Below are 13,283 nucleotides of genomic sequence, written 5' to 3' on the forward strand. Positions count from 1 at the left end.
AAAAGGACAATGCTATGTTAATGGCCAACATTAACATTAAAAAAAAAACACAGACTAAAAAATTATTTTTGTTGCTGGAAAAAAAGTGGAGTTGGAACGAGTGCAGGAGGAAACACAATCATAGGAAAAGAAAATCGATATTATCAGCTCTTTATTTGTGACAAAAAAAGGAAAGTAAACTGAGACCTTAACACTTTTACAGTAAATCTGAAGTGAGGGCAATGAAATCTTTAATCTTGTTATCTTGTTTGTCTTCCTCTCAACGTTTATTGTTTTGCTAAACTTGTTCCTTCACCTCGATGAAAATGTCATGTGTGGAGATAAGACAGGCTTTTGCAATACAGCAAAAATATCTATCTATCTATCTATCTATCCATCCATCCATCCGAAATAACTATTAGTGACCCACAGAAGAGATACTAATTATCTGTATGTAACCTGGGCAATATTCTAATTACACTTCATCCAAAATTTGAGGACCTCTTGCACCCTAAAGAACGAGCAAACCAACTAGTCCAACATGCATCTACAAGTCTTACTTTAAACTGCAGATAGCATACACTGAAGACTTCAGCTGGACCAAGACTGGAGGACGCTAAAGTCTTGTTGACGTCAGAGGTAAAAGGCTTCTTTTGATAAATGCTAATGATACACTGTGCTTTATTAGAAGAGCTGATTTTTTTACTAACACGCTTTTTAAAGATGAAGATTTATGTAGTCTTTAAATAATAATGTAAGACTGTTGTTTAAACTGTTTAAAATAAGTATAACTAGATATACTAGTTAGACTCTTTTGACCTCCTTTAAAAGGTCAAAAGATTATTTCCATTTTTGTTCCTTTCTTGGTTTATGTGATCAACAAAAACAGTTTGTTTAAAGGTTCATTTTCTTAATAATGAATAAATAAACAGGTACATGTGTATACACCACATTAAGTAAAATGTTCAAATGTGATAAACAAAGATACAGAAAATATTTGGAAACACTGCATAGTTCAAACAATACTATGTTATTTAGTCGACCTGTTCATGACAATTCAAATCACTTGCGTGACACAAATCTACAATCGTATAAAATAAAATAAACACACAGAACAAAGTTCATGTAAAAATCTTTGTTCTTTCTTTTTCTCTCTCTGTGACATCAGTGTGTGTGTTTTACGTTGCAGTTGCTGCAGTGCTCTGCGATGTGGTCACACTTTTTAAAAAAAGCAGTGCACCAACGATCACAGCTACACCTACCAGGACTTTGACAGATTTTTTGGTTGTGTATTTGGTCAAAAGCCTGTAGACTCTGTGGAGAGAGGCTGATAATGATGATGGTTTACTGCGCTCTTCTTGTTGTCTCTGCCAGTCTTTCAGCATCTCAGTGGTGTAGCTGCCTCCTTCATTTTCCATCAGCATGTTCTCTATTGTGTTGACCAGCTGTGTCACCTGGAACTGGTTGTTCCTGTAATCGTCCTGCTGGTTTTTCCAGTACTTATTATCTACAACGTGGCACCGACCACCACACTTGTCTACCAGATCTTTCAGAGGCTTATTATTTGTGATGAACTCCTTGATGCTCATTCTGTCAGGTAACTGGTCACCATCCGTGAAGACAACTGTAGAATATTTAAATACATCTGCAGAAAAACACTCCTGCAGTTTCCTGATGACAGCCGTCTCCTGCTCTGTGAATTTCTCCACTCTGAGCACAATAATGAAAGCGTGAGGACCAGGAGGACACTTTGTGACACAGCTTTGTATCTCATGCTTCAGCTCCTGCTCTGAAAATCCTGGGCTAAAAAAACCAGGAGTGTCAATCAAAGTGAGATTTCTTCCAACGACAGATCCAGACTTTGCTTCACAAACATTTGCTTGTGAGTCTGAAAAATTTAGGACTTTGAACTCATTCCTTCCTAATATAGTGTTAGCCAGGCTGCTCTTCCCAGCTCCAGTTTTCCCCAGCAGGACGATCCTCGTTGTGTTTGGAACTAGAAGAAAAAAAGATTAGTTACACTTTTAACACTTGTCTGACTGTAGGCCTAATTGTGCTGTTTGTAAATTGTCTCCTTTATTGGTTTTTGATTCCTGTTTTTAGCAGATGGTGTCACTTAAAGTGAGTTCCAGTTTTGCAGCTCTGTGTTTTGGTTCCTGTTTAACTTTATTAAATATGTAAAAATTGTGTATGTTTCTGTTCTGTGTCTTGTGTACTGTTTGTTTGTGTCTTTCTTGCGGCTGTTACACCCAAATTTCCCCTTGTGGGACAATTAAAGAATTATTCTATTCAATTATTCTTATTCCTGTCCACACGGCAACTTTCAGTTTTTGGTTGTTTTGTTTTATTTTTTCTTCCCACTGAGCTGTTTTGATAGATATATTTTCATTTAACACCACCTTTCACTCAAATAATTCACTAGTCTTACTGTCCCAGTGTGTTTTACCACCTACTAAAGTTCTTTACACTCAGCGGATTAATGATAACATCCTACCACACAACCAGAAGAAATCAAAACCATACTTACATGTAAGGTGTGACACACACAAAAACTATATTCGCGTTGCGAAAGGCATGTCCACAATGTTACACTCATTGTGGACATGCCTGGAAATGCAAGTATATTGGACAGAAATTCATAACTATATTCATCATGTAACTGAGATTACACTTGATGTTTCTCTGGGATGGTCTTTAGCCAAAGTGTTTAAAGCACTGAAGGTTTGGGTAGTAATGGCAATAATAATCGGACAAGTCTGTGTACGTCCTCAGTCGTCCAGCTCATGGTAGACTAAGAAACTTGGACAGCAAGCAGCTGGAGTTGTTATTTAATTATTGGAGCTAAAGAAGTCTCCTGGATTATTTATTTATTTTTTTTTTTACTAAACTTACAGAAGTCCAGTTGCTTTATTTTGCCAAGCTTCTAGGAATGATTGAAATTCTTTTAACAACATGGATGAATTCAACAACGCTTCAAAGTGAAGGTCATTGGGGCGACCGTGGCTCAGGGGGTTGGGAATTGCATCTGTAACCGGAAGGTCGCCGGTTCGATCCCCGGGCTCTCTGTCCTGGTCGTTGTGTCCTTGGGCAAGACACTTTACCCTACTTGCCTACTGGTGTTGGCCAGAGGGGCCGATGGCGTGATATGGCAGCCTCGCTTCTGTCAGTCTGCCCCAGGGCAGCTGTGGCTACAACTGTAGCTGCCTCCACCAGTGTGTGAATGTGAGAGTGAATGAATAGTGGCATTGTAAAGTGCTTTGGGTGCCTTGAAAAGCGCTATATAAATCCAATCTATTATTATTATTATACATTTAAAAGAATTTACGTGTGGGTACAGAATGACAATGGATTGTATTTGACATTCAATTGTTTTATACAGATATATTCTTTATTTTATAAACTATTCAATGTCAATTGTTCTTTGATTTAGTTAACTACTTTTTGTTTAGATACAGACATGCTGGAGACTGACTCTCTTTACATTAAGTTTTAATCTCAATAATAATTGCTTTTATTATTATGTGTAAAGATTGCCACTTTAACTAAAAATATATAAAGTTACATTAAAAAAAGGGACATTAGTAAAGGCTAATCAGGAAGAGGAAACATAAGGCAAAGCTCCACCAGCATTATTATTCCTGCAGCAACAGGTTAATATCAGTGGGCATAATAACCCCCCCTCCACTATCTGTTTATCTATTCAACCATCTACTTATATTATTCATATTTAGATTATATTTACTTACTATACTTTAGGGTATACATAAAACACACTCTTACTTGTTTCTTCTGTTTTTCTATGTGCTTTTTTTGTCCAAATAAAGCTCATGTTTAACTTTATGTTAAAATGTGTTTACAATAATTTTCTACAATTTCTTTTACTTAAAATCTTAACTTACAAAATATAAAGTGTGGTATCGCAAGAAATAAGTGGTTATATAAATATATGAGTATACATAACAGTTATTATTCATAGATACCTACATCCTAAGTTCCTGTTATTCTTCTGAAAGAAACAGAATGAGTGTGTTGTTACAATGGTAATGCCAGGAGAGGCAGTATTAGTTCTGTGTTACATTAATGTTCAAGATGGCGCTGGAGTGACGGCAGCCTTTCCAAGTAGCTCTGCAACACCGCACCTTTTTGTTAACTTTAACTTTTTAGACTAGGCTTTTCAAACTTTTTTTCACCTTCTTCTACTTATACCTCTTAGATATAGCGATACAAGATGGATAATGCACTTTTTAAAACTTCTGGAACCAGTTCCTTCATCTATTCGAGAGCGGAGCTGCTGACACTAAAAACAAAGGGACAGACCGGCATGCGACACAACATCCCGGCCGAGCTAAAGAGGAGCTACAGAGGCTGCAAAGCTGGAGCGAGGAGAGCGGATCACCGGAGGCGATTCAAACCATCAATCCCGACAGTGATCATGGGCAACGTGAACTCGTTACAGAATAAGATTGACGAACTGTGCGCTCTGAACAACCACAGACTATACCGTGAGTGCAGCTTGTTTATCTTCACGGAGACGTGGCTAACCGAGCTAACGCCGCAGGCTAACGTAGACCTATGCGGTTTCACACCCGTGAGAGCCGATAGGGACACGCAGGCCAGCGGAAAAAGCAGAGGTGGGGGACTCATTGTCTACGTTAACAACAGATACTGTAACCCTGGACACGTCTCCGTTAAAGTTTCGGTATGCCGTCCGGACCTGGAGCTGCTAGCTGTTAGCTTGCGGCCATATTATCTACCTCGGGAGTTCAGTCATGTGATCTGTGTGTGTGTTTACATCCCTCCGAGGGCCGACGCAACAGCTGCCTGTGAGAAAATACACACAGTCACAGCAAGACTTCAGACACAAAACCCCGAGGCTTTCATTATTATATCTGGAGACTTTAACCATGCCACACTGGACTCTACTCTGGCTGCTTTTCACCAGTTTGTGAATTGTCCCACAAGAAGCAACAGGACAATTGACCTACTGTATGCTAATGTGAGAGATGCATACAGAGCCACCCCCCTCCCCCCACTAGGGAAGTCAGACCACAACCTGGTTTACCAACAGCCACAATACACACCCCTCGTCCAAAGGCAGCCGGTCACAACGCGCTCCATCCGGAGATGGACCCCAGAAAAGGAGGATGCTCTGAGGGACTGTTATGACACCACAGACTGGGATGTGCTCCTGAGCCCACATGGTGAGGACATAGAGGGGGCGACACACTGTCTTACAGACTACCTCAACTTTTGTGTGGACACGGTCGCCCCTGCTAAGACGGTACGGTGTTATCCTAATAACAAACCGTGGGTAACACAGGAAGTCAAAGCTGTCCTCAACATGAAGAAGAAGGCTTTCAGGAGCAAAGTGAAGGAGGAGATGAAGGCAGCACAGCGGGAGGTGAAATGCTGCCTGAGGGAAGCAAAGGACACCTACAGGAGGAAGGTGGAGCAGAAGTTGGAGAGGAACAATATGAGGGAGGTCTGGAATGGTGTGAAAACCATCACAGGCCACAACACCAAGAAAAGCACAGTGGGGGGGACTGTGGAGAAGGCAAACGAACTCAACAACTTCTTCAACAGGTTTGACCAGCCCACAACCCCCCCACCCTCACCTTCACTACAGAGTCCAATCCCCACTCTCCTACCTCCCTCGCTTCCCCCCCTTCCTGACACCATGACACCCCCCTCCTCCAATCCCTCTCTCAGCAGCAAGACATCTGCCCCCCTCCCCTCTTCCCAAACATCTCCCAGTGTCACAGTGGATCAGGTCAGGAGACAACTGAGGAAGCTTCGCCCCAGAAAGGCAGCAGGCCCAGACAAGGTGTGTCCTAGGATGCTAAAGGCGTGTGCTGCTGAACTTGGGGAGCCGCTACAACGAGTCTTCAACCTCAGTCTGCGACTGGGGAGAGTGCCCGCCCTATGGAAGACATCCTGCATCGTCTCGGTCCCCAAAAAGAACCGGCCCAATGAGCTGAATGACTTCCGACCGGTGGCACTGACGTCACATCTTATGAAGACTCTAGAGCGGCTCTTCCTCAACCTCCTCCGACCACAGGTACAACATGCCCAGGACCCACTACAGTTTGCATACAAGGCGGGTGTCGGAGTGGAGGATGCCATCCTGTACCTCCTACACAGAGCCCACTCACACCTGGATGGGGGAAAAGGCACGGTCAGGATCCTGTTTCTTGACTTTTCCAGTGCCTTTAATACCATCCGGCCCTGTATGCTTCAAGAAAAACTGAACAGGATGGAGGTGGACCCCTGCCTGGTGGCTTGGATCTCCGACTACCTCACCGACAGACCACAGTACGTCAGGCTGAAGGACATCACGTCTGACACAGTGGTCAGCAGCACAGGAGCACCACAGGGAACTGTGCTGTCCCCTCTTCTCTTCACCCTGTACACCTCTGACTTCTGCTACAACTCTGAATTATGCCACATTCAGAAGTTTGCAGACGACACAGCCATCATGGGGTGTATCTGGGATGATCAGGAAGAGGAGTACAGAAGTCTGGTGAGGAACTTTGTCGCATGGAGTCACACAAACCACCTGCAACTCAACACCTCAAAGACTAAGGAACTGGTTGTGGACTTCGGGAGGTCTAGAGCAGGTCCACTGCCGGTTCAGATAGAGGGGGAGGAGGTGGAGGTGGTCAACAAGTACAAGTACCTCGGGCTGTGGGTGGACAATAAACTGGACTGGTCATGCAACACAGAGTACCTGTATAAAAAAGCCCAAAGCCGACTGTACTTCCTCAGGAGGCTGAGGTCTTTTAACATCTGCAGGAAGCTCCTGAGGATGTTTTACCAGTCGGTGGTTGCTGGAGTACTTTTCTATGCTGTGGTGTGCTGGGGGAGCAGCACAGCAAAGAAGGACTCATCCAGGCTGGAGAAACTGATCAGGAGGGCTAGCTCTGTGGTCGGCATGAAGCTGGACACTCTGGTGACAGTGGCAGAGAAAAGGACATTAAAGAAACTGATGGACATTATGGACAATGCCAGGCATCCTCTGCACACGGCCATTAACAACCAGAAGAGTCTGTTCAGTGACAGGTTGCTTCTCCCAAAGACAAGAACTAACAGACTTAAAAACTCCTTTGTCCCACACGCCATCAGACTGTTTAACTCCTCTCTGGAGGGGAGAGGGAGGGGAAACAGGAGGACAAAGGAGGGAACAACTAAGCTGTAGTGCCTCTTCACCTCACTGTGCAATACCTTTTGTGCAATACTTTTGTAAATAGTCAACGGTGCAATAGACTCAATACTTGAAATGTGCAATTCACTTGTATTTTTATTTTATTCCTATTTATTCTATTTATCCCCTTCGTATATTTTATTTATATTGTCTCTGTATTTATATATATGTGTGTGTGTATAACTCTGTAACTTCTGTCGGTGCTGTGCTTTTTTGGAAATCGAATTTCCCAGAGGAACCCACCCGAGGGATTAATAAAGTTCTATCTTATCTTATCTTAATGTGTAAGGAAGTGGAAGAAGTGTGTGTCCTGTAGGAGGCAGTAGAAAATGGATGCTCATGTTCTGTACATGCCCTGAAAAGAAGGTTCAGTAAACCAGTGCAACGATACTCCGGTGTAAGGCTCAATTATTGTATTTTTATTTTTTGAAGATGCAACATCTTTTTGGCGATGAGGACGTTTAGGGGGAAGGAGTTTGGGCGATCGGACTGAAAGAAAAGAGAAGAAAATAAAGTGATGGAGTCGGCTACAGGTTTGGCTAGCTTTTCGACGAATGCAAAAGTTTTCGGCTGGAAATAGAAGGCAGTGACCTCGAAGCGGAAATGGCTACAATTGGCACGCTAGTAGCGTTCGATCCAAAGAATCAGACTTGGGACGAGTATACGGAAATACTCGAGCAGTTTTTCGCAGCTAACGGGATCGACGATGCAGAGAAACAAAGAGCGATATTAATAAGTGTCGTCGGAGCAGCGACGTACAGCTTGATGCGAAACCTTCTCAGCCCGGCCAAGCCCAAAGACAAAACCTTCCAAGAGCTGGTGCTTCTGATGAAAAATCACTTCGATCCGAAGCCCAGTGAAATTGTGCAAAGGTATAAGTTCGACTCTCGCTCCCGCAAGCCGAATGAAACTGTCATGGAATATGTAGCGGAGCTGCGTCGCCTGGCACAGGATTGTAACTATGGCAACACGTTACAACAGATGTTGAGAGATAGGATCGTCTGCGGAATTAAGGATGACCGAATTCAGAGACGTCTCTTGTCAGAAATAGATCTCACTTTTGACAAGGCTCTGTCAATTGCAGTAGCCATGGAGACTGCAAATAAAAATGCACAGGACCTGCAGACCTCAGGGGCGTCAGCAAAATGTTTCAGTCTCACTAGAGGACAACAGGAGAGTCGTACCTTTAAAGCAGAAAATAAAGAGTGTTATCGTTGCAAAGGAACCAAGCACACAGCAGCAGACTGTAAGTACAAACAAGAAAAATGTCATGCTTGTGGTAAAGTGGGACACATAGCTAGAGCTTGTAGAAGCAAGACTAAACTGAACCAGAAAAAGTATGGATCGACATATGTAAAGAAAGAAAAAAAGCAGAGTTCACACTACAGTACTCACAATGTGGGCGAGAAAGCAGATAACAACAAAACTGATAGCTCTGAAGATGACTCTTTCATGTTGAACTGTGTCAAGTGCAGTCAAGGGCACAACAGAAAACTGTTCAAGTTAGGGCGTGGCAGTGTGGTACACTTAAGAAGAGTAGACCCCTACACTGTGGATATGCAAATTGATGGGAAAAAGGTGAACTTTGAAATAGACACTGGATGTTGCCTAACAGTCATGAATGAAGCAACATTCAGAGAAACAGGGAAAGACAGCAAGCCCCCCAGCCTGCAGCCCATCAAAATCAAGCTCGAAACTTATACAGGGGATCCTGTTAAGGTGATTGGTGCAACACGAGTCAGCGTCAAATACAAGCAGCAGAAAAAACATCTGCCCCTGGTGGTGGTCAAAGGCGACGGCCCCAGCTTGCTAGGTCGAGCTTGGCTCGAGGAAATTAAATTGGACTGGGGTGAAGTGAAAAACAGTCCTAACAACAGAAAGCTGCACCAAGTCAAAACAACAGAAAAAACACTTCAGCAAGTGTTAAGTAAACATGAGAATGTGTTCAAAGAGGAGTTGGGCACCCTGAAAGGAATGAAAGCTGCTATTCATGTGAAAAGTGATGCCACCTCACGCTTCTTCCGTCCGCGTTCTGTCCCCTTTGCTATGCGAGCAAAAGTCGACGAGGAAATAGACCGACTGTTGAAAGAAGGCATCATCTCGCCAGTGAAATATGCTGAATGGGCGGCACCAGTAGTGCCACTCCTGAAGCCCACAGGGACAATAAGACTGTGTGGGGATTACAAGCTTACTGTAAATACCGTGGCTTCACTGGAGCAGTACCCCATACCCAGAATGGAGGACTTGTTTGCCACACTGTCCGGGGGTAAGCAGTTCTCAAAATTAGACATGAGCCACGCTTACCAGCAAATCCTCTTGGATGACGAATCGAAAAAGTACGTGACAGTAAACACATCTCGGGGGCTGTTCACGTATAACAGATTGCCTTTTGGAGTGGCCTCTGCTCCAGCAATATTCCAGAGGACCATGGAAAGTCTTTTGAAGGGGATACCTCAGGTAGCGGTGTATTTAGATGACATCTTAGTGACTGGAGTGGATGAAGTAAGCCATCTACAGAACCTGGATGAGGTGTTGACCCGGTTGGAGGAAGCTGGGTTGAGGTTAAAGAGGTGCAAGTGTGCCTTCATGCAAGAGAAAGTGGAGTACTTGGGGCACATAGTGGACGCCCAGGGGCTCCACCCAGTGGAAAAGAAAGTTAAAGCAATCATGGACGCACCTACCCCCACAAATGTCACTGAACTGAAAGCATACTTAGGTTTGCTAAATTACTACAACAAATTCCTTCCAAACCTGGCAACCCTGTTGGCACCCTTACATGAACTTTTGAGACACGAGGTACGGTGGACATGGCAAAAGAGACAAGAGGAAGCATTCCAGAAATCTAAGAACCTGTGGAACTCAGCAGAGGTGTTAGTTCATTATTCTGCTGACCGTGAGTTGGTTCTCTCATGTGATGCATCCCCATACGGCGTAGGCGCCGTATTGTCACATAAGATGGAGGATGGTAGCGAGAGACCTTTGGGGTTCATGTCACGCACACTCTCTCCTGCTGAGAAAAAGTATTCTCAGCTTGACAAAGAAGGTCTAGCTGTGATATTTGGCATCAAGAAATTTCACAAATACTTGTATGGCCGAGTTTTCACGATTTACACAGATCATAAACCCCTAATCTCACTGTTCAATGAAAAGAAGCCTATACCTCAGATGGGCTCACAAAGAGTACAAAGATGGGCCGTGACATTGAGTGCTTACGAGTACAACATCAGGTACAAGCCAGGAAAACATCATGAAAACGCGGATGCGCTCAGCCGGTTGCCGGTCCCAGACTCAGCACCTGAGCAAGAGATGGCTGAGCAGGTTTTGATGATGGATGTACTGGATGACACATTAGTGGACACTGCACAGATCAAACGATGGACAGCTAAGGATGTCTTGTTGTCGCAAGTCCACGAGTGCACCTTAAAAGGCTGGCCAACTGAGACCGATGCCTGTTTAAAGCCGTATCGACAGAGAAAGCTGGAACTGAGTGTGAGGGATGGTTGCGTGCTCTGGGGAGCCCGAGTAATTATTCCCACCAAAGGCCGAGACAAAATATTGAAACTCCTGCACCAGACTCATACAGGCATGTCGAAGATGAAAGGCTTGGCAAGGTCGTATGTATGGTGGCCAGGGATGGATGAGAACATTGAAAGAGAAGTGCAGGCATGTGAGGAGTGTCAGAAACACTCCAAGTCACCACCTACTGCACCATTACACCCTTGGGAGTGGCCGGAGTCACCATGGTCCAGAATCCATGTGGACTATGCAGGGCCTTTCCTCGGGGAGATGTTTCTAATCATTGTGGATGCTCATTCCAAGTGGATGGACATTTACCCTGTGAAATCCTCTACATCACAGGTAACTATAGAGAAACTGCGCCAGAGTTTCAGTGTGTTTGGACTACCTAAAATGTTAGTTTCAGACAACGGAACATGTTTCACAAGTGCTGAATTTGAGTCATTCATGAAGCAGAATGGAATTGACCATGTAAGATCAGCACCTTTCCACCCTTCTTCAAATGGGCTGGCTGAGAGGGCGGTCCAGACCTTTAAGGAGGGGATGAAGAAAGTCAAAGGTGATACCTTGCAAACCAGACTGTCCCGATTTCTGTTCAGTTATCGCATCACACCGCATGCCACTACTGGTTTATCACCTGCAGAGTTGATGATGTCACGGAGACTCAGATCAGTTTTGGACTTGCTCATGCCTGATGTGAAAACAAAAGTGCAGCACAAACAATTGAAACAGAAAGAAAATCATGACACCAAGAAAAGACTGAGAAGTTTCACACCAGGAGACAAGGTCTTCATCAGAAACTACTCCTATGGCCCGAAGTGGATTCCCGCAGTCATTGTGAGAGCATCGGGTCCAGTGTCTTACATTGTTACCATTGGATCAGGTCAAACTGTGAAGCGGCACGTGGATCAGGTGAGAGCAAGAGTGGCTGACACTGTTCCCAGTACACCAGACAGGGAAGTGGAGCCATTGCTTGACAAAGAATCAGTGCCTGAGTGCTGCTTGCCATTGGAGTTGGACACATCGCCACAACCTCCGGCAATGGAGTTGCCTTATGCTCCGGAGACTCCAGCTCCCGGAGACTCCTCAGTGACACCCGTGTTGCGACGTTCCCAGAGAGAGAGACGTCCACCAGAGACTTTAAAGGACTTTGTTAGGTAGTGTGAGATCTTCCAGAAATAGAGCAACAATGCGCTCTGATCTCACAGGAAGGACGTACCTTCCTAGTTAGAAAAAAAAAAAGAAGAGAAACATGGAAACCTATGTACAGTTGTATGGTTGTATGGTTACCTTAATTACATGTTGATTGCTTGTTAAGCATTCTTTAGATAAACAGTTATTTTGTAAGTCAAGGGAGTTGTTGACTTAAGGGGGGAGGAGATGTGGTATCGCAAGAAATAAGTGGTTATATAAATATATGAGTATACATAACAGTTATTATTCATAGATAGGCTACCTACATCCTAAGTTCCTGTTAATCTTCTGAAAGAAACAGAATGAGTGTGTTGTTACAATGGTAATGCCAGGAGAGGCAGTATTAGTTCTGTGTTACATTAATGTGTAAGGAAGTGGAAGAAGTGTGTGTCCTGTAGGAGGCAGTAGAAAATGGATGCTCATGTTCTGTACATGCCCTGAAAAGAAGGTTCAGTAAACCAGTGCAACGATACTCCGGTGTAAGGCTCAATTATTGTATTTTTATTTTTTGAAGATGCAACATAAAGGTTCATATTTTAGTGAAATGGTAAAAAAGTGGATTAATACCCCCCCCCCCCCCCCCCCCCCCTCCAAAAAAAAAAAAATTTATCTTCAGTAGTGCTCCTAAATGAAACACTTACTGTTTATCTAAGATGGCTGCCATAGCACACTGAGGAGAAATGAGCATAAACAAAGCGAGGAACATGTTTTAGCTAGGATGTCAAAACACAGCCCACTGTGTAGCCTGTTAGCTACAGTATAACAGTATAAATAAGATTAGATATGGAGGAATAATTTAATGTTAATCATCCTTTGAGGTATGAACACGTTTGCACTGCTTTAAGAAAGACTTGAAAATAATCAGACTGTTTACACTGGTGCTGAATGATACTACAGGCACTTGTATGCATGTCTGTGTACGTCTAAATTCATTGCTCAGTGCATAAAAAAGAAGTTAACCAACTTACCATCCATGATGAAGGTAATCAGCGGTAGTTGTGCCTGAAGCTTATAATTAATGGTAAACTGTGATGTCGGTGTTTCCTCTCTGCTGTTGGACTCTGTAGTTCTGTTTCACTTTCTGTTTCTGTCTTAAGCTGCAATACACCAAAACAACAAGCAGTTGACGGGCTGTGTTTAAAATCTGTAGCTGTATGGAAACTTAAATTATGATTAGGCTACAAATTTTAAATTACAATTTTATTAAAGCAGAATTATTTTTTGTCATGCATATCTCTCCACTGGAAGTTAGCAAAGACTAAACTGTCTTCCTAAATGATAATAATGATAATGATAATAAATGTTTTAGTGATGCTCAGTTATTTGTAATTAATAAGTAATTAATTCAAAAATCTTAAAATAATGTTGGTTAATTTTTAGAACAGTGGAACTT

General features: G+C 43.3%; 2 protein-coding genes across 3 annotated transcripts in view; one reads left to right on the forward strand and one right to left on the reverse strand.

Moving 5' to 3' along the window:
• LOC146674212 (GTPase IMAP family member 9-like) overlaps positions 1–13,283 on the forward strand; it is a 38,084-nt gene that overhangs the window by 6,145 nt on the left and 18,656 nt on the right. The gene's annotated exons all lie outside the window — the stretch shown is intronic.
• LOC146674214 (GTPase IMAP family member 9-like) lies at positions 1,131–12,936 on the reverse strand. Its single transcript, XM_085395094.1, has 2 exons — positions 12,859–12,936; positions 1,131–1,975 (listed from the first exon to the last, which is right to left on the reverse strand). The coding sequence occupies exons 1-2, from the start codon at positions 12,863–12,865 to the stop codon at positions 1,158–1,160; spliced, it is 825 nt and encodes a 274-aa protein (XP_085251220.1). The 5' UTR covers positions 12,866–12,936; the 3' UTR covers positions 1,131–1,157.

Source organism: Rhamphochromis longiceps, linkage group LG3, assembly GCF_057381845.1.
Source record: "Rhamphochromis longiceps isolate RC_006_pf linkage group LG3, R_longiceps_female_GT1.1, whole genome shotgun sequence".
NCBI classification, from domain to species: Eukaryota; Metazoa; Chordata; class Actinopteri; order Cichliformes; family Cichlidae; genus Rhamphochromis; species Rhamphochromis longiceps.